The 21435-nt window shown below is 47.0% G+C and overlaps 2 protein-coding genes across 2 annotated transcripts in view; one reads left to right on the top strand and one right to left on the bottom strand.

The window, feature by feature from the left end:
* The window catches only part of wdfy4 (WDFY family member 4), a 245621-nt gene that overhangs the window by 113194 nt on the left and 110992 nt on the right, over positions 1-21435 (top strand). Inside the window, exons 32-34 of the mRNA XM_078199280.1 lie at positions 2398-2518; positions 7778-7863; positions 7970-8029. Of these exons, the coding sequence (XP_078055406.1) occupies positions 2398-2518; positions 7778-7863; positions 7970-8029 (267 nt within the window). The remainder of the gene's footprint in view (positions 1-2397; positions 2519-7777; positions 7864-7969; positions 8030-21435) is intronic.
* On the bottom strand, positions 15658-16431 carry lrrc18a (leucine rich repeat containing 18a). The gene has a single exon (XM_078199266.1). The coding sequence runs from the start codon at positions 16429-16431 to the stop codon at positions 15658-15660; it is 774 nt and encodes a 257-aa protein (XP_078055392.1).

Genomic DNA, 21435 nt, shown 5'->3' with positions numbered 1-21435 from the left:
TGATAAATGCGAGGTTATACACTTTGGAGGAAATAATAACAAATGGGATTACTATCTCAATGGAAACAAATTAAAACATGCTACCGTGCAAAGGGACCTGGGGGTCCTTGTGCATGAGACGCAAAAGCCCAGTCTGCAGGTACAACAGGTGATCAAGAAGGCAAATGGGATGTTGGCCTATATCGCGAGGGGGATAGAATATAAAAGCAGGGATGTCTTGATGCACCTGTACAGGGCATTGGTGAGGCCGCAGCTGGAATACTGTGTGCAGTATTGGTCCCCTTATATGAGGAAGGATATATTGGCATTGGAGGGAGTGGAGAGAAGGTTCACCAGGTTGATACCGGAGATGAGGGGTTTGGATTATGAGGAGAGGCTGAGGAGATTGGGTTTGTACTCGTTGGAGTTTAGAAGGATGAGGGGGGATCTTATGGAGACTTATAAGATAATGCGGGGGCTGGATAGGGTGGAGGCGGAGAGATTCTTTCCACTTAGTAAGGAAGTTAAAACTAGAGGACACAGCCTCAAAATAAAGGGGGGTCGGTTTAAGACAGAGTTGAGGAGGAACTTCTTCTCCCAGAGGGTGGTGAATCTCTGGAATTCTCTGCCCACTGAGGTGGTGGAGGCTACCTCGCTGAATATGTTTAAAGCGCGGATGGATGGATTCCTGATCGGTAAGGGAATTAAGGGTTATGGGGATCAGGCGGGTAAGTGGTACTGATCCACGTCAGATCAGCCATGATCTTATTGAATGGCGGGTCAGGCTCGAGGGGCTAGATGGCCTACTCCTGCTCCTATTTCTTATGTTCTTATGTTCTTATTCATGTACTTGTCAAGATGCCCCTTAAAAGTCACTACCGTATCTGCTTCCACTACCTCCCCCGGCAACGGGTTCACTCTGTGTAAAACATCCGCCACGTACACCTCTTCTAAAACTTGCCTCTCGCACCTTAAACCTGTGCCCCCCAGTAATTGACTCTTCCACCCTGGGAAAAAGCTTCTGACTATCCACTCTGTCCATGCCTCTCATAATCTTGAAGATTTCTGTCAGGTCTCCCCTCAACCTCCATCGCTCCAGTGAGAACAAACCAAGTTTCTCCAACCTCTCCTCATAGCTAATGCCCTCCATACCAGGCAACATCCTGGTAAATCTTTTCTGTACCCTCTCCAAAGCCTCCACATCCTTCTGGTAGTGTGGCGACCAGAATTGAACACTATATTCCAAGTGCGGCCCTCTCTAAGGTTCTATAAAGCGTCAACATGACTTGCCAATTTTTAAACTCAATACCCCGGCCGATGAAGGCAAGTTTGCCGTTTGCCTTCTTGACTACCTTCTCCACCTGCATTGCCACTTTCAGTGACCTGTGTACCTGTACACCCAGATCCCTTTACCTATCAATACTCCGAAGGGTTCTGCCATTTACTGTATATTTCCTATCTGTATTAGACCTTCCAAAATGCATTACCTCACATTTGTCCGGATTAAACTCCATCTGCCATTTCTCCGCCCAAGTCTCCAACTGATCTATATCCTGCTGTATCCTCTGATGGTCCTCATCGCTATCCGCAAATCCACCAACCTTTGTGTCGTCCGCAAACTTACTAATCAATCCAGTTACATTTTCCTCCAAATCATTTATATATATTACAAACAGCAAAGGTCCCAGCACTGATCCCTGAGGAACACCACTTGTCACAAGTAAGGCTTACATTAACACTGCAATGAAGTTACTGTGAAATTCCCCTAGTCGCCACACTCTGGCACCTGTTCAGGTCAATGCACCCTAACCAGCACGTCTTTCAGACTGTGAGAGGAAACTGAAGCACCCAGAGGAAACCCACGCAGACACGGAGAGAACGTGCAGACTCCATGCAGACAATGACCCAATCCGGGTCCCTGGCGCTGTGAGGCAGCCGTGCTAACCACTGTGCCACCCTGCCGCCCTGACTTGTTGTTGTAGCCGCGGTATTGATATGGCTAGTCCAGTTAAGTTTAAGTATCTTTAATCAATTAATTTGAGCAGGTAATTAATCGAAGTAAAGTCGAAAAGTCCTACAGTGGATGAGTAAGGCATGATGGGATGAATTTTCCCATTCCGCCTGCCAGGGGAATCGGAGCGGGCGAGGGGCGGACCATGGAAAGGTCTGTTGACCTTGGGCGGGATTTTCCTGTTCCGGGTCAAGCGTGACCGGAAAATCCTGCCCTATGCGTTCATACATATACTGTGGCATCTTGCACGGCAACTTGAGCAGGGTCCCAGTAGGCACATGGTAGCTGTGGAAACTCCTATTGCGAGATGGAACCTTGGTGGGGTCAAAGCGTTTTGTTTCAAATTAAATACCCAAGGATTTGTGTATTTTTCTTAAGTTATTGACGGCCTCTTTTTTGCATTGCAGTATTAACGATTCCTACATTTATGATATGTGCAATAAGGAAACAGGCGGGAAAAAGCTGAAATGTTCCCAATATTCATATAACGATGTTGCAGATATCCACCAGCTTCGCTTCCTCCTTCAGGTAACGGAAATGTTGAGTTACGTAGAACTTGCTTTCGGGAGAGAGACGTTTCCTGGTACGCGTTTACATGACAAGATTAATTATAGAATCCTACATTCGGCCCATTGAGTCCACAATCCCACCCAGACCCTATCCCCATAACCCCATGCATTTACCCTAGCTAGTCTCCCTGACGCTATAAGGAGCAATTTAGCACGGCCAATCCAACTAACCCGCACATCTTTGGACTGTAGGAGGAAACCGGAGCACCTAGAGGAAACCCACGCAGATACAAGACGAATGTGCAGACTCCGCACAGACAGTGGCCCGAGGCCGGGAATCGAACTCGGGTCCCCGGCGCTGCGAGGCAGCAGTGCCACCGTGCTGTCCCCCTGTAGCAATCCATGAAGCAAAACAGAAAATGCTGGAAAATCTCAGCAGGTCTGACAGCATCTGTGGGGAGAGAATAGAACCTCTCGCAAAGGGTCATCTAGACATGAAACGTTGGCTGTATTCCCTCCCCACAGATGCTGTCAGACCTGCTGAGATTTTCCAACATTTTCTGTTTCAGATTCCAGCATCTGCAGTATTTTGCTTTTATCTTAATCCATGCACCATATGATGCAGCAACCATGGTAAATACAAGAGGATTTATTTTCGGTGGTCGCAAAAGTCAACGTTGACATAAGGCGGGTTTCCTGCCACTATATTGTTCCCCTCATTGGTAAACAAGAAGATACGAGCAGAAAATACACGGTGGCACCGTGGTTAGCACTGCCGCCTCACAGCGCCAGGGACCTGGGTTCAATTCCAGCCTCGGGTCAATGTGGACTTTACACATTCTCCACGTGTCTGCGTGGGTTTCTTCTGGGTGCTCCGGTTTCCTCCCACACTCCAAAGAGGTGAATTGGCCATGCTAAATTGCTCCTTAGTGTCAGGGGGATAGCAGGGTAAATACATGGGGTTACAGGAATAGGGCCTGGGTGGGATTGTTGTCGGTGCAGGCTCGATGGGCTGAATGGCCCCCTTCTGCCCTGTAGGGATTCGACAATTCTATGAAAATCGAACCATTTACATAGAGGGAAAAGCTGGACAGGGCTGGAGACACAGAATCCCATTGATGGCCTGTTTGTTTAAGTTTATTTATTAGTGTCACAAGTTAGGCTGGCATTAACACTGCAATGAAGTTACTGTGAAAATCCCCTAGTCGCCACACTCCGGCGCCTGTTCGGGTACACTGAGGGAGAATTTAGCAGGGCCAATGCACCTAACCCGCACGTCTTTCAGACTGTGGAAGGAAACTGGAGCTCCCAGAGGAAACCCACGCAGACACGGGGAGAACGTGCAGACTCCACACAGACAGTGACCCAAGTCGGGAACTGAACCTGGGTCTCTGGCACTGTGAGGCAGCATTGCTAACCACTGTGCCACCGTGCCACCCTGAGGGTGAACTGAGGAGTGGGAGAAGGTTTGTGTGGAACATTAACCCTTTTGTCCAAATGGCTTGTTTAGATTGTATCTGCCTCTCCAGATAGCCAATTCCACTGGTTTCAATCGGATGTTGTATGTCATCGGCAAATATGGAGTCCACAGGTGTTGTACCTCCTTGTCTAAATCTACTTTCATCCCCAATTTGTTGCGGACCCAGTTCTAGAAAGATCTAGAAAGACTTCACACGACGCTGAGGCACTCAGAAACTTGGACGATTCCTCTTGAGGGTGTTCAGAATTGGACAATCCTACGCCTTGTGCCTTCGAGCCCAGTTCTCTCCCATTCTCCTGGCCCTGAAGCTGTTGTCTCACGTCGCAGTTCGGCTCTGAGGGAACAAGGCAACTGATGCCTCACTCAAGCTGTCATCCTTCATGTGTGAGCCCAGGCTGCAAGTGTATGACTCTGGAAGGCTCCTTCTGTCAAATGGACAACATAGGCACAGAGAGCTATCATTACCTAAACTGGCACGATATTTTTTGACCTAAAGCCTTAATACCCTTTTTAAAGTTTTCGGTGCACAAAATTGGACGCAATACTCTATCTGCGATTGCAGCAGTGTTTTAGAAAGGTTCCTATATTCCTGATTATCTTCCAGACACGGTGGCACAGTGGTTAGCACTGTTGCCTCACCGCACCTGGGACCCGAGTTCAATTCCCGATTTGGGTCACTGTCTGTGTGGAGTTTGCACGTTCTCCCAGTGTCTGCATGGGTTTCCTCCGGGTGCTCCGGTTTCCTCCCACAGTCCAAAGATGTGCGGGTTAGGTGGATTGGCCATGCTAAATTGCCCCTTAGTGTCAGGGGGACTAGCTAGGGTAAATGCATGGGGTTACGGGGATAGTGCATTGGTGGGATTGTGATTGGTGCAGTCTCGAAGGGCTAAATGGCCTCCATCTGCACTGTAGGATTCTATGATTCTATATTTTTGATTAACAATAATGTTAAGGGGATTGGGGATACTTGGTGTAAAAGGTGCAATCAGCTATGATCTTATTAAATGGCGGAACAGGCTCGACTCACTGACAGGCCCATTCCTGTTTCTATGTTCCCTTGTTCCAAAAAGAACCTCTTGGCTTTTGCACTCCATCCTACTTTTAATAAAGTCTTGCACAATTTTCAATCAGTTTGTAAAAATTTCCTACAGGGTCCATTTTCCTACTTCAGGCGGCATGGTGGCACAATGGTTAGCACTGCTGCCTCACAGCGCCAGGGACCCGGGTTCAATTCCCAGCTTGGGTCACTGCCTGTGTGGAGTCTGCTCGTTCTCCTCATGTCTGTGTGGGTTTCCACCGGATGTTCCGGTTACCTCCTTTGTGCGGGTTAGGTTGATTGGCCGTGCTAAATTGACCCTTAGTGTTGGGGGACTAGCAGGATAAATAGGTGGGGTTATGGGGAGAGGGCCTGGGTGGGATTGTGGTCGGTGTAGACTCGATGGGCCGAATGGCCTCCTTCTGCACTGCAGGGTTTCTATGATTCTATGCAAATCCGGCCAAGAAGTCCCCACAAAATGGCCGAAATGCCCCAAGAGTGCTGATTTATCCCAAAGTCGAGGTGATTATAACTCAACAGTTGTTTGTCATTTTCGACACGGAGATTTACTGAATCAGTCAGAAAGGCTTCAAATTTGCCCGGAAGCAAAATGGGAAATTTTCTCATCAGAGTTCTCATTGCTGCTTAGCCAGAAGTTTGAGAAAGTAATTAGCCCCGTGCTTGCTTTGTGGTTTCGACATCAGGTAGTCAAGCATAAAGGCATCGAGTTTGTGAAGATTGCGGGGGATTGATTTCCCATCCCAAAGTAACCTCAACCCACCTCCCTTCAGGAAAAACAATGTGCCCCCTCCTCTCCTACGGGAAAAGGCAATCCCAATACAGCCTAGAGTTTTCCCAGATCACACTGGAATTCTTATCACCTTTCCGGATCACACTGGAATTCTCGTAGTACCACATTCTCAGCTCACACTGGAATTCCACTGATTATCACATTCCCAGATCACACTGGAATTCCAGTGATTACCACATTCCTGGATCACACTGGAATTTCGGTCCTCATATTCCTGGATCACACTGGAATTCCAGTTCTTATCACATTCCGGATCTCACTGGAATTCCAGTTATTATCACATTCCCGGATCACACTGGAATTCCAGTTCTCATCCCATTCCCGGATCACACTGGAATTCCAGTGATGATCACATTCCCAGATCACACTGGAATTCCAGTGATTATCACATTCCCAGATCACACTGGAATTCCAGTGATTACCACATTCCTGGATCACACTGGAATTTCGGTCCTCATATTCCTGGATCACACTGGAATTCCAGTTCTTATCACATTCCCGGATCACACTGGAATTCCAGTTCTTATCACATTCCAGATCTCACTGGAATTCCAGTGATTATCACATTCCCAGATCACACTGGAATTCCAGTGATTATCACATTCCCAGATCACACTGGAATTCCAGTTATTATCACATTCCCGGATCACATTGCAATTCCAGTGATTATCACATTCCCGGATCACACTGGAATTCCAGTGATTATCACATTCCCAGATCACACTGGAATTCCAGTGATTATCACATTCCCAGATCACATTGGAATTCCGGTGTTTAGGGACAGTAATTGTTATTGTTGTTTTCATTGAGGGAAAACCATTTGAAAATACGTGAGGGTCAGTTTTCTCAGAATGCTTTAGATGCTGAAGGGGTAAGAGGGGGCCAAGCTGGAGTCTTAATGCCAGTTTAACCTGCATTTAATGCAGGGCGCCATCTTGGTAAAGGAGTTGACACCAGCTCCATGCAGCCAGCAACCATGCCAAACAGCTGGTTGTTAGTTACGTGGCCTGCTAGCGCTCATTAGAGACAGCATATTGGTCACTGACACTTCAACTTACACCCTTAGAGCACTTAGCTTTTTGAGAGTGAACATAGCTGATGGTAGCAATTCAGTTTTTAAAAAAAGTTTATTTATTAGTGTCACAAGTAGGCTTACATTAACACTGCAATGAAGCCACTGTGAAAATCCCCTAGTCGCCACACTCTGGCGCCTGTTTGGCTACACTGAGGGAGAATTTAGCATGGCCAATGCACCCCGGACATACTCTCTTCCATCCAGTTCACAAGAACTAAGAATGAGGAGGTGGAAGTTATTGCCCCTCATGGCTCAGTTAGTAAATGCACTTCCTGATACAGGATAGGCTCAAAGTCTGGAAAAGTCATTTGATTGTTGAGTTCACTGATCCCAGACAGGGCAATGTAGAATCCTACAGTGCAGAAGGAGGACATTCAGCCCATTGAATCTGCACTGACCACAATCCCACCCAGGCCCAATCCCCATAACCCTATGCACATACCTTAGTTTGTCCCCCTGACACTAAGGGGCAATTTAGCTTAGCCAATCCGCACATCTTCGGACTGTGGGAAGAAACTGGAGCACCCGGAGGAAACTCGTGCAGAAATCGAGAGAATGTGCAAACTCCGCACAGACAGTGACCCAAGCCGGGAATCGAACCTGGGTCCCTGGTGCTGTGAGGCAGCAATGCTAACCACTGTGCCACCGTGCTGCCCAGTGGGTCACACAAGTAGGATGGCCATTAGACTGAGAACAGCAGCATCTGTGAAATCTTCCTGTGGCCAAACATTAGTATAAAGTGCCACACCAAAGGTTAATGTTCTGCAACAACCTGTGCGTCATATATCATGACTTTGACTATTTTACACAAAGAAATTTATTGTGGCAATGGGTTTAATTATTTTTTTGACGTGATTATTTACTCTTGCTCTTTAGGACATTGCGCTTGAAATCTTCTTTAAGAATGGATTTTCCAAGTTCCTTATATTCCAGAAAAATGACCGGAAGAAGGTCTATAAAAAGTAAGTGGTTTATAAATGTGCTCCAACATCGTCACAACTTATCGTGCCGTTATTTGCCACTCAATCTCTTGTTCTCTGAGCTCTGACTTTTGTCTCGTTTCCCCAGGTTCTGCAACGCTAATCCCTCAGTGAAAAAAGGCAAAACAGATGGTTTTAAAAATGTCGGGTGAGTCCACACTTGTTGAGGTTACCTGACTGCGGGAGGGAATTAAGTTAGAGGACAGGAGTGATTGAGTGTTTTGAGGGAAAAGTGGATCAGTGTGTAATACTTTCCAAGATACAGCGTAATAATTTAATCATAGAATTCCTACAGTGCAGAAGGAGACCATTCGGCCCATCGAGTCTGCACCGACCACAATCCCACCCAAGCTCTATTCCCGCAACCCCACATATTTACCCTGCTAATCCCCCTGACACTAAGGGTTAATTTAGCATGGCCAATCAACCTAAGCAGCACATCTTTGGACTGTGGGAGGAAACCGGAACATCCAGAGGAAACCCACGCAGACATGGAGAAAGTGCAAACTCCACGTACTGATCCGAGGCCAGAATTGAATCCGGGTCCCTGGTGCTGAGGGGCAGCAGTGCTAACCACTGTGTCACCCAATCATTTGATTTGATTTATTATTGTCACATGTATTGGGATACAGTGAAAAGTATTGTTTCTTGCACGCTATACAGACAAAGCATACCGTTCACAGTGTCATAGGGGAGAAGGAAAGAAGAGGGTATAGAATATAATGTTGCAGCCATAGCTAGGGTGTAGAGAAAGATCAACATAATATAAGGTAGGTCCATTCAAAAGTCTGATGGCAGCAGGGAAGAAGCTGTTCTTGAGTCGGTTAGTACGTGTTTTCAGACTTTTGTATCTTTTTCCCGATGGAAGAAGGTGGAAGAGAGAACGTCCAGGGTGCGTGGGATCCTTGATCATGCTGGCTGCTTTCCTGAGGCAGCGGGAAGTGTAGACAGAGTTAGTGAATGGGAGGCTGGTTTGAGTGATGGATTGGGAATGGGGAATTATCAGGACGGTGGGGTTCATGGAATCATAGTGTCCCCTACTATGCAGAAGAGACCATTTGGCCCATTGAATCTGCACTGACTCTCTGACAGAGTATTTTACCCAGGCCCCCTTCCCCATCCTGTCCTTTAATCTCACACATTCACATGGCCCTATCTAACCTACACATTTTTGAAGCAATTTAGCATGGCTAATCCACCTAACTTGCACATCTTTGGAGTGTGGGAGGAAACCCGGAGCACCTGGCTGGGGAAGTCATAGGGACTCCACACAGGCAGAGACCCGAGGCCGGATTGAACACAGGTCCCTGGTGCTGTGAGGCAGCAGTGCTAACCACTGTGCCACCCATGAATCTTTGGAGTGTGGGAGGAAACCGGAACACCCGGAGGAAACCCACGCAGATACACGGAGAAAGAACATCTACACCATTGTCACCCCAGTGTATGCCTATCAGCAACGTAGATTCACCAGAATGTCACCAAGGGTTAGTTTATGGGGCAGAATTGTATAAGCTAAGTTGTACACCGAGGAATATGGGAGATTAGAAAGGAAGGTTTGACTGAGCCATGTGGAATTTGAAAGGGTACATTTTATTGTTGGTGGGGGAATTATAGAACATGGGGACATGACCCTGGGTTAAATCTGGTTTGCCGCAACAAAAAGCCGACACAAATACCATCGGCCAACCCGCTCCGTCCCATGCTGTGATCCTCGGTTTGATTCTGAACTTGTTGGTTTTTGTGAAGGGCATTATACTTTATTCAACTTGACTTTGAAATTGGAACTTTCAGCTATTGGGCATTTAGTGCTCTTCTGTGTGTCGAATCCTCCGTTGGGGTTGTTATATTATGAAACAGCAAAGCCCTTTTCATGATACAGTTACAAAACTCTGCCTCAAGGTTAGGATGATGTGGAGATGCCGGCGTTGGACTGGGGTAAACACAGTAAGAAGTTTAACAACACCAGGTTAAAGTCCAACAGGTTTATTTGGTAGCAAAAGCCACACAAGCTTTCGGAGCTCTTAGCCCCTTCTTCAGGTGAGTGGGAACTCTGTTCACAAACAGAGCTTAATTTGAGTCTGTGTCTTTATAAGCTCTGTTTGTGAACAGAGTTCCCACTCACCTGAAGAAGGGGCTAAGAGCTCCGAAAGCTTGTGTGGCTTTTGCTACCAAATAAACCTGTTGGACTGTAACCTGGTGTTGTTAAACTTCTTTCAAGGTTAGGAAGCAGATGAATGAGGGTTTCTAACTCCACACTGTATGTAACCAGTGACGGAATTTAAAGAACACTCCGTTTTTAAATCACAGAAACAACCCAAAACTATTAATTTGTGATTACTGTTGTTATGTGGGTAAATACAACAGTGTTGATGCCTCAGTAGTATTTAACTGGATTTGGGGTCGGTTTAGCTCAGTGGGCTGGACGACCGGTTAGTGATGCAGGACGACGCCAACAGCGTGGGTTCGATTCCCGTACCGGCTGAGGTTATTCATGAAGACCCCACCTTCTCAACCTTGCCTCTCGCCTGAGGTGTGGTGACCCTCAGGTTAAATCACCACCGGTCAGCTCTCCCCCACCAAGGGAAGAGCAGCCTGTGGTCATCTAGGACTGTGGCGATTTTACATTTATTTACTGATATTTAGTGGATATCATGGAAGGTATGATAAGTTATAAAGCAGCAGCCATTTTGTCCATAACAATGCCTCACCAGTAACAAGATCCTGAGGGGGCGGCACAGTGGTTAGCACTGCTGTCACACAGCGCCAGGGACCCAGGTACGATTCCCAGCTTGGCTCACTGTCTGTGTGGAGTTTTCATGTTCTCCCGGTGTCTGCGTGGCTTTCCTCTGGGTGCTCCGGTTTCCTCCCACAGCCCAAAGATGTTGCAGGTTAAGTGGATTGGCCGTGCTAAATTGACCCTAGTTTTAAGAGGTTTAGCATGGTAAATATGTGGGGCTACGGGTATAGGGCCTGGGTGGGATTGTGGTCGGTGCAGACTCGTTGGGCCGATTGGCCTCCTTCCGCACTGTAGGGATTCAATGATGCAAAATCTATTTAATCTATTTTTCTCAAAGTTGGTTAAGGGTGAATGTGGACCAGGACACCTGCTTTTCTTCAGAAACTATCTGTCTCTCTCTCATATCCAATTCAAATATTGGATCAGACAGATTGTGGGTGGGATTTTCCACTCCACTTCTCCACAACGTGGTTTGCGGAGGTGGCCTACCATTGGCTAGAGGCTGGGATGGGTTGCTGTCAGTGGGATTGGAAGATCCCGCCGGAAGGAACGGATGGAAACTCCCAGCCACTGCTTGAGGTTGACATCTCAACCTGAAGGTTGGCACCCTTCGCAATGCAGCACTCCTTCAGTGCTACACGGGAGGTGGTGGCGTAGTGGTATTGTCGTGAGTAACCCAGAGACCCAGGGTCGTGCTCTGGAACCCGGGTTCGAATCCCACCACAGCAGATGGTGAAATTTGAATTCAATAAAAATCTGGAATTAAGAATCCATCAAAACCATTGTCGATTGTCGTAAAAACCCATTTGGTTCACTAATGTCCCTTTTAGGGAAGGAAATCTGCCATCCTTACCCAGTCTGGCCTACATGAGACTCCAGACCCACAGCAATGGTTGACTCTTAAAAGCCCTCACAGATGGGCAATAAATGCTGGCCCAGCCAGCGACACCCACATCCCATGAATGAGTAAAAATAAAATGATCAACCGCAATGGGTACCTGGATAGTTTGAAGCCATTAGCAACGATGGAAAAGGAAGTTGACTTTTGTGAGATGATCGACTGTTTTTTGAAAGTAGCCAATCCATGAGGAGCTCGTTACCAACCAGACCAATCATGTACTTACTGGGCTAGATCTCAGTTACTTGACTATAAGTTGAAACCAATAATGATAGCCTTGAATAGATCAGTGATAAGGATTTGTTTGCAATATCCTGTGTAGCTTTGGACACTCAACCTTGCAAAAGTTGTTGATATAATTGAGGTTATTGACAAGGGTGTTCTTGAGACAGCAACACTCAAGTGTTTTATATCTTCAGACACATATTGGTAATGCTGAATATAGGATTATAATATTTGTAGCTGATAATGATGGTGGTTAGCAAGAGAGGTTAATGCCTCACTGCAGAGAAAAGGTCAGAAATGGTACAAAATCAGAATCTTAATACAATATGATTGGGACTCCACTCGGACCTCCAGCTATGCTATCCAGTTGAGTCTCACTGTAAAGGCACCTGAAGTCTAAAATGTGGCTGGCACATTGGCACAGTGGTTAGTGCTGCTGCCTCACAGCGCCAGGGAACCGGGTTCCCGGCTTGGGTCACTGTCTGTGTGGAGTCTGCACGTTCTCCCCATGTCTGCATGGGTTTCCTCCGGGTGCTCCGGTCTCCTCCCATACTCCAAAGATGTGCAGGTTAGGTGGATTGGCCATGCCAAATTGTCCCTTATTGTCAGGGGGTTACGGGAATAGGGCCTGGGTGGGATTGTGGTCGGTGCAGAATCGATGGGCTGAATGGCCTTCTTCTGCACTATAGGGATTCTATGAAATCTAAGATGAATGAAATTATGGAGAGCGGGGGAGAACCATTAAGGTGTATGTGGACTTTCAAACAAAATTGATAAATTACCACCATATAGACTTTTATTTACCAAACCAAGAACTCTGTGTGTGTGTGTGTGTGTGTGTGTGTGCCTTTTAAGCAGCTTTTTCAACATGTTCTGTCTCCTTGAAAGGCTAATGGACATGCCACGCCCAGGTCTCTCTCTTCCTGCACAAGACTGAAGGTTGGTTAATAGGACAGCGGCTGTGTGGATACGGAACTGGCTTGAGGGACAAAAAAGCAGAGAGTCGTGGCAAATGTTGTGGCATGGTGGCACAGTGATTGGCATTGCTGTCTCACAGCGCCAGGGACCCGGATTTCGATTCTGGTCTCGGGTGACTGTTTGTGTAGAGTTTGCACATCCTCCCCGTGTCTGCGTGGGTTTCCTCCCACACTCCAAAGATGTGCGGGTTAAGTTGATTGGCCATGACAAATTGCCCCTTTGTGTCAAGAGGATGAGCAGGGTAAATATCTGGGGTTATGGGGATAAGGTCTGGGTGGGATTGTTGTCGGTTGCAGGCTTGATGGGCCAAATGACCTCCTTCTGCCTGCACTGCAGGGATTCTATGAATGGTTGGAACTGGAGGGCAGGATACTGTGGTGTTACCCAGGGGTTGGCATCAGGACCACTGCCCTTTTTAGATGCAGAAATGACCTTTGACCTGGTGCCACAGGGTCCCATTTCAAAATTTGCAGATGACAAGATTCAGGAAAGTAGTGAATAATGAAGGATAGATTTTAAGAGGATGTTGAGAGACTGGCGAAGTGGGCAGGCCTACACCAGACAAGGTTTCAGGCAAAGAAGTGTGAAGTCATACACACTATAGTAGGAGAAAACACAAATGGTAGAATTTTAAGCGTGTACAGGAACAGAGGGGCTTGGAGGCGCATGTACGCAAATCTTTCAAGGGGGCCAGGACAAGTTGAGAAGGCTGATATGTGTGCATATATTTCCTTAATCCTCTCTGCTCTAAGGAGGACATACTGCGTTCCTCTAGTCTCTACACACCTGAAGTTGCTCATCCCTGGAGCCCTTCTAGTAATTCTCCTCGGCACTAACTCTAAGAACTTGACATCTTTCCCACAAAATGTGGCGCCCAGAAATGGACTCACAACCATAGCAGGGGCCTAACCAGTGTTTTATAAAGGTTATTAGGGATGGGCAATTAATGCTGGCCAACCAGCGACATCCATGTCCCATGGAAAGTAGAACGCTTTTGCATTCTAGTCTTTTGTTCATGCGACCAGAGGATTAAGGGAGTATTTGACGGAGATGTTCAAATTTTGACAGAGTAATCAAGGAGAAACTGTCACCTGTGGCGGAAGGTTTAAGGTAATCGGCAAAATAACCAGAGATCTGCCCAACGGGCAGTTCCATTTACTTCCTGGAACGTGCGGAGTGTTGTACAAAAATCAGCAAATGTGACCCTTTGACATCTTTGTCCATGTCCAATTTCTCCCCCATCTTAAGAATGGTCCCTCGGTATTATTTCCAAGAGACAGCGCTGTCCTTTGAAGATCCCTCTGAGGACACTTTGACCTTTTGTCTACCCGACATCGCTGCGTCCAATGGCGACAGAGCTGTCAGAGGCCAACCTCCTGATGAAAATGGCGTAACAGCCAATGAGAGGTGTCAAGTGGGCATTAGGTAATGCACAGGGATTATCTACACCAATGTCACCCCAGTGTATGCCTATCTGCAACGTAGATTCACCAGAATGTCACCAAGGGTTAGTTTATGGGGCAGAATTGTATAAGCTAAGTTGTACACCGAGAAATATGGAAGATTAGAAAGGAAGGTTTGACCGAGCCATGTGGGATTTTGAAAGGCTATGTTTTATTGTTGGTGGGGGAATTATAGAACAAGGGGACATGACCTTAAAATCAAGGTAGAAAGGTAATTAGCCATTGTCTGAGAAGGGCCATAGGCATCTCTCCATTTGAGACAGACAAGTGTACAAATGGATCACTCCGCATCAAGAATGAAAGCCCCCATGAACTACCAAAGCCAGCAAGGATATTGAACTTGCCGCTGTTGGCATCATGAAACACCCCACACTAGCTAACTGACCTGCCACTCAGGAAGGATTTAATTAAACATTTCTCGGTGCAAAGGGTGATAGATGTATGGAACTCCGCTAGAGGCAGGAGATGCGAACTCATAGAATCCCTACAGTGCAGAAGGAGGTCATTCGGCCTATCAGGTCTGCACCGACCACAATCCCACCCGGGCCCTATCCCCATAACCCCAGACATTTACCCTAGCTAGTCCCCCTGACACTAAGGGGCAATTTAGCATGGCCAATCCACCTAACCCGCACATCTTTGGAGTGTTGGAGGAAACCAGAGCACCCGGAGGAAACCCACGCAGACACGGGGAGAGTGTGCAAACTCCACACATACAGTGACCCGAGGCCGGAATTGAACCCGTGTCCCTGACGCTGTGAGGCAGCAGTGCTAACCACTGTGCTACCACGTGCCCTTCAATCAATGGTTTTAGATGCGAGGGTGATGAGATTCTTTTTTTGCTTAGCCAAGGAACTGGAACCACAGTGGTTGGATTGGAGTGAAGATATGAACCAACCATGATCTCATTGAATGGGCTGGGGGAGCACAACGCTCGAGGGGCTGAATGACCTCATCCTGTTCCTTATCAATTGAACCCTGAGCAACTCTTGACAATCAATAAAAGTTTCAAGTTTAAATTTATTTATTAGTCACAAGTAGGCTTACATTAACGCTGCAATGAAGTTACTGTGAAAATCCCCAAGTCGCCACACTCCCGGCGCCTGTTCGGGTACACTGAGGGAGAATTTAGCACGGCCAGTGCACCACGTCTTTCGGACTGTGGGAGGAAATCGGAGCACCCTGAGCAAACCCATGCAGACACGGGGAGAACGTGCAAACTCCACACAGACAGTGACCCAAGCCGGGAATCGAACCTGGGTCCCTGGCGCTGTGAAGCAGCAGTGCTAACCATTGTGCCACCGAGGCCATCCTTTCATTCATTTTGGAATTAGCGTGAAGGAGATAAAAAAGAACATTGGTGCAGATTACGCAGGAGAGAGTAGCCACTTCTGAAACACAAGGCACTCGAGATAGTTTTATTTTGTTTTAGGTCAACCGTGCTTAACCCTTAATAGATGATAGCAAATAAACTGTCACTCGTTAATTCTCCAAGATGCCTCATCTTGCTTAGCAACTGAATTGGGTGATATAAGGCCGCCAAAATCAGGATCCTCTTCCATCTCGGCGATGTTCTTCACTTTGTTCCATTTGTCCCTCTCGCGCAGACATTTCTTGAGGCAGGGGCGGCACAGCATATCTTTCCGGACGAGGTAAAGGTTCTCAATGCGGTCAATGGTCTCTATCGGCTCGACTGGCACCTGCGGGGTGGTGAAGGGGTTGCGCATCGCGTTCAGTTTCTTCAGTTTGGGCAGCTTGGTGATCTTCTCCGGCATGTACGTGATGCGATTGTCAAACAGGCCCAGTTCCTTCAGCTCCTTCAGCGTGCCGATAGTCGTGGGAAGCATCTCCACCAAGTTCAGCCCCAGGTTGAGGACGCGGAGGTTCTTCAATTGGGTCAGCTCAACGGGTAGGCCGTCTGTCGTGAGCTTGTTGTTGGACAGGTCAAGGTAGTAAAGCAGCTCCAACTGACAGAGGGTCTCCGGGATCCTGTCTATCTTGTTGGTGTGGAAGTCGAGATAGCGCAGCTTGGGGAACTTGTTGATGAAGTCGGGAATCTTTCTGATCATGTTTCGGCTCAGGTCGATTTCTTCAATATCAGTCAACTTCAGAATGCACCTGGGAAAGGTCGCTATGCCCATATTACTCAAGTCTAAGCGGCGCTTCCCGTCAACCGTAATTTTCATGGAATTCTTTGCCATTTTCAGGGTGACCTTCTTTCCCTGGGCACCTCCTTTCCTTTTTGGCATTTTCCTGTAGTTTTTTTTTGAGAAAGCAGCAAAACAAAAAGAATCAAACACTGTCTTTGACAACCACAGAAGCAAATAATCACACAGAAAATTCAACAGCATTTACTTTTGTTCCAATGGTCTACACCAGCATCATGTCCCTCATCTTCCTCCTTCTTTCTTCATCCCACCCTACCAGCATATCCTTCTACTCCTTTGTCCCTAATGTACTTATCCAGCTTCCCCTTAGTTGTTGCTTATTGTTATATATGTTTTCTCTATGTCCCATACCCTTGATATAATCAGGACCACGAAATGTGTATTACCTTAAAATCATAGAATCCTTACAGTGCAGAAGGAGGCCATTTGGCCCATCTAGTCTGTACTGACCACAATCCCATCCAGGCCCTATTCCCGTAACCCCACATATTTACCCTGCTAATCCCCTTGACACTAGGGTCAATTTAGTATGGCCAATCATCCTAACCCGCACATCTTGGGAGGAAACTGGAGCATCGGGAGGAAACCCACGCAGACACGGCGAGAATGTGCAAACTCCAGCAGCAGTGCTAACCAGGCAGCAGTGCTAACCATTGTGCCACTGTGCCGCCCGAGGCTGGTTAAAATATAAACTTGTTTATATTTCAACCAAAAAATGAACGGCTTTTCAGTGACACATTGAATGTTAAATTGTTTCAAGTCCGCCATTCTGTTGAGCTTCATGCATGCACTTCCCATAAAGCATGGTTATAAGGATGCCAGAGTCTCCCCCTGCCCCCAACACCCCCAACCTACCCCACACCCCCATATTATCACTCCCCCCGCCGTTCAGTGATTACCTATCTTGTGTGCACATGAACACTCTTGAGCAGGATTCTGCAGTCCCAATGTGGGGCCGCAATCCATGGGGCAGGCTTCAAATCTGGGATTCCTGCCCCCATTCCCATTGCCGGCAACTTTTGCCGGTGTATGGGAAGGAGATGGGTTGGGACCTCACACACTGATGTCCCGACATTGCCAGTCCCCATTGCAGCCATGGGTGATTCAGATCTCCCTCAGTTTTGATGCAGGCAGCGGGTTTTAGTAGGTGATGTGAATCTCATTAAGTTGTATCGAGTGAGTGATCATAGTGCTTTGTGTTGGAAAGGTAAGTGCCCTTTTCGTATGTGTTTGCCAGGTGGAATGGCCTTTAGATGTCTTTGAGTACAATACCCATTGGATATGGTGGTATTCTGCGCTGTAAAAAAATAAGTGAAGTCAGATTTGATAGTGTGAAATGTTTTGATATATTCCTTGAAGTTCAACTCAGCCATCTGTTTGGCCATTACAAAACTTTCACTGATACTTGAGCTTCTGTCTATGTTCAAAAGTATTAATAGATTCTGCTTGGGAGGGTTTGTTGGCATGGTTATTCGATGGAATCACAATGAGAATGATTGCCTGACTCCCAAACCCCGAATGGATTCAGCTCAGCAGGGATTGTTTAAACAGCTGTCAAAGCGAATGTGAGCTTGTTTTCTATGACGGATTAATTTCAAAGAGGCTAGTGCTTTTCAAATGGTAATTCAAGTAACGTTTGATTATTTGGACAGATTTATAAGCTTTTCAAATACTTCCAAATGTTAATATAGGGCTCATGAGTTCTGTTTATAACGGATAATGAGTGAGTGAAATAGGGAAGTTTAGGGAATGGGGTATAGGAGGCAAGTGTGGTATGGGTGGTGAGGGGCTGTGGGGAGAGAATTATATAAGACCTCATATCTACTCCACAACTTTTAACCTGGCTGCTTTGACACAGGCCTGAATCCATCTCTGCCTTAGGTTAGGCCATCCTCACCAACCCAAGAATAAAATAGTATCAGTGGGTACTGCCGGGCTGGAGGCCAGATCGAGACATCAGCAAATCTCCTGACTCCCGATTGCCAGCTCAAACCCTCTGACCCTTTCCGTCAGCTCGATATTTTACCACCCATGTGGCGTCGGCCACAGCAGTTGGCAATACTTTGACTGAGAGGATTGCGGGTTCAAGTCCCGCTCCAGGGGCAGAAATGACTCATCCTGCCCACCACGGGTATCGTAGCAGGGGGGGGGGGGGGGGGGGGCGGACCATGCAAAGGCCTGTTGACCTCGGGCGGGAATTTCCGGCCTTAGGGCGAGCGCGGCTGGGAAATCCCACCCCAGGACTCCAAGCTGAGTGGCCAGTAGTGAGGAACGATGCATTGCTGAAGAAACCATCTTTCGGATGAGATGTTAAATTGATGCCCTGCCTTCTTGGGCAGATGTAAAAGATTCCTTGGCATTGTTTTGAAGAAGAGCAGAGATGTTTTATCCCCCCCCCCCCCCCCGGTGCCCTGGCCGACATTCACCCCTCTTTCAACATCACAAGAACAGACTATCCAGTCATGATCACATTGCAGGTTGTAGGAGCTTGCTGTGAACAAATGATTACATTGCAATACTGACTGAGTCAGAGAGGTTTACAGCATGGAAACAGGCCCTTCGGCCCAACTTGTCCATGCCGCCCTTTTTTAAAACCACTAAGCTAGTCCCAATTGCCCACGTTTGGCCCATATCCCTCTGTACCCATCGTACCCATGTAACTGTCTAAATGCTTTTTAAAAGACAAAATTATACCCGCATCTACTCCTGCCTCTGGCAGCCTGTTCCAGACACTCATCACCCTCTGAGTGAAAAATTTGCCCCTCTGGATCCTTCTCCCCTCTCACCTTAAGACTATGCCCTCTAGTTTTAAACTCCCCTACCTTTGGGAAAAGATGTTGACTATCCAACTGGAATTTTCTATGACGGAATCTAAAAATACTAAAAACTCCCAATTTTCCTATGCCCCTCATTATTTTATAGACCTCGATAAGATCATCCCTAAGTCTCCTACGCTCCAGGGGAAAGAGTCTCAGTCTATCCAGTCTCTCCTTATAACTCAAACCAACAAGTCCCGGTCACATCCTAGTCAATCTTTTCTGCACTATTTCTAGTTTAATAATATTCTTTCTATAATAGGGTGGCCAGAACTGCACACAGTATTCCAAGTGTGGCCTTACCAATGTCTTGTACAACTTCAACAAGACGTCCCAACTCCTGCATTCAATGTTCTGACCAATGAAACCAAGCATGCCAAATGCCTTCTTCACCACTCTGTCCACCTGTGACTCCACTTTCAAGGAGCTATAAACCTGTACCCGTGACCTCTTTGTTCTAAAACTCTCCCCAAAGCCCCACCATTAACTGAGTAGCTCCTGCTCCAATTTGATCTACCAAAATGCATCAGCTCGCATTTATCTAAATTAAACTCCATCTGCCATTCATTGGTCCACTGGCCCAATTGATCAAAACTGCACTTGCACTTTGTTGGCTGTGTAACACTTGGCAACAGCCTGCGCTCACAGAGGTTCTGTATAAAATTAATAACATTATTTATAAATTAATACAGTGCAAAACTGTAAGATGGCACAAATTGCCCAGAGTGAGTTGGACTGAGGCAGCAAAGTCTTCTTCTTTTCACAAGGGGCATCGCTGCAACGTTCTATTCTGTTCTCACCCATTACCCACCCTCGGTCACCTGGGGGCATCACTGGACCACACTCGGGACTGACAATGCCATCCATGCACAGATCTGCTTGAAGACCCTGCCAGTGCTCCCATTGAGATCATGTAAGTGAGCACAGACTGGTGAAGGAAGTTGGCACCTTTGTTGAGTACCAGCCTCATTGAACCCCCACCCCCTCACCCCATCCCCTCTCCCCCACGAGTGGGACAATTAGAAACAGTGTAAGCATCAGAATGCCCGCGGTCTGTGAACCAAGGCTGAATTCCAATGGTTGGGCGCCAACCACCTCTCGACAAGCATCCCTCCCACACCAAATAGTCCTTTTTGTTCCCACCCTATCTTCCTCTGAATGGGAAATAAATGTTACGCCATGATGGTCTGTGTGTGAGGGTTATTAGGGCTTCAGGTTCACTGTGAGACCATTTCTTCCACTTAAGTCTACCCTATTTCAAATAGATGGCCACACCTGTTTAATTGGGGTGGGGGGAGGGCTTCTTTGACCATCATCGCTTTTCCCTCAAGCTGTACAAACACAGCGAGGCGACAGAAATTGGTTCCAATTCTGAGTTGACTGAAGGGGATGCGATGGTCTGTCCCTTTTCCCCGCCTTCTCCCTACATCCCCAGCACCCTACACCTACCCAAAAGGAACAGTGAACTGGTCTCCTCCTGGCACAATACTGGAAGCACAACACTTGAGTTTTGGAGCCAATATTTGGGGCATAGGTTTTTAAATATTCTTTAAATTATTTGACAATGTCCACCCACTGGCGATATCCCAGCACACACTCACTGTGGTATGAATATATACATACCACAAAAAGCATTTGTACCACTGAAGCAAGCCATTTGGCCTAATATATCTATTCTCTGCACAAGTCTCTCCCTACCCTTTTTCATCAAACCTCATCAACATATCTTTCTATCCCTCTCTCCATAACGCTTATCTTGTTAACCCCCACCCCCGCCTTTATGCAACTAGGCTATTTGCCTCAGCTACTCCCCGTAATAGTAAGTTCCACAATCTGAGCACTGGCTTGATAAAAAGGTTCCTTCTGTTGTGGGAGGTGATGGCCTGGTGGTATTATCACCAGACTATTAATCCAGAAACTCAGCTAATGTTCTGGGCACCTGGGTTCGAATCCCACCACGGCAGATGAAGGAATTTGAATTCAATTTAAAAATATCTGGAATTAAGAATCTACTGATGACCATGAAAGCAATGTCGGAAAAACCCATCTGGTCCTTTAGGGAAGGAAATCTGCCGTCCTTACCCTGGTCTGGCCTACATGTGACTCCAGAGCCACAGCAATGTGGTCGACTCTTAACTGCCCTCTGAAATGACCTAACAATCCATTCAGTTCTAGGACAACTAGGGATGGGCAATTAATGGTGGCCAACCAGCGATGTCCATCGAATCCTACAATGCAGAAGGAGGCCATTCGGCCCATTGAGTCTGCA

The sequence above is a fragment of the Mustelus asterias genome, chromosome 28 (assembly GCF_964213995.1).
Source record: "Mustelus asterias chromosome 28, sMusAst1.hap1.1, whole genome shotgun sequence".
NCBI classification, from domain to species: Eukaryota; Metazoa; Chordata; class Chondrichthyes; order Carcharhiniformes; family Triakidae; genus Mustelus; species Mustelus asterias.
This window is presented reverse-complemented; position numbering and strand designations above follow the sequence as displayed.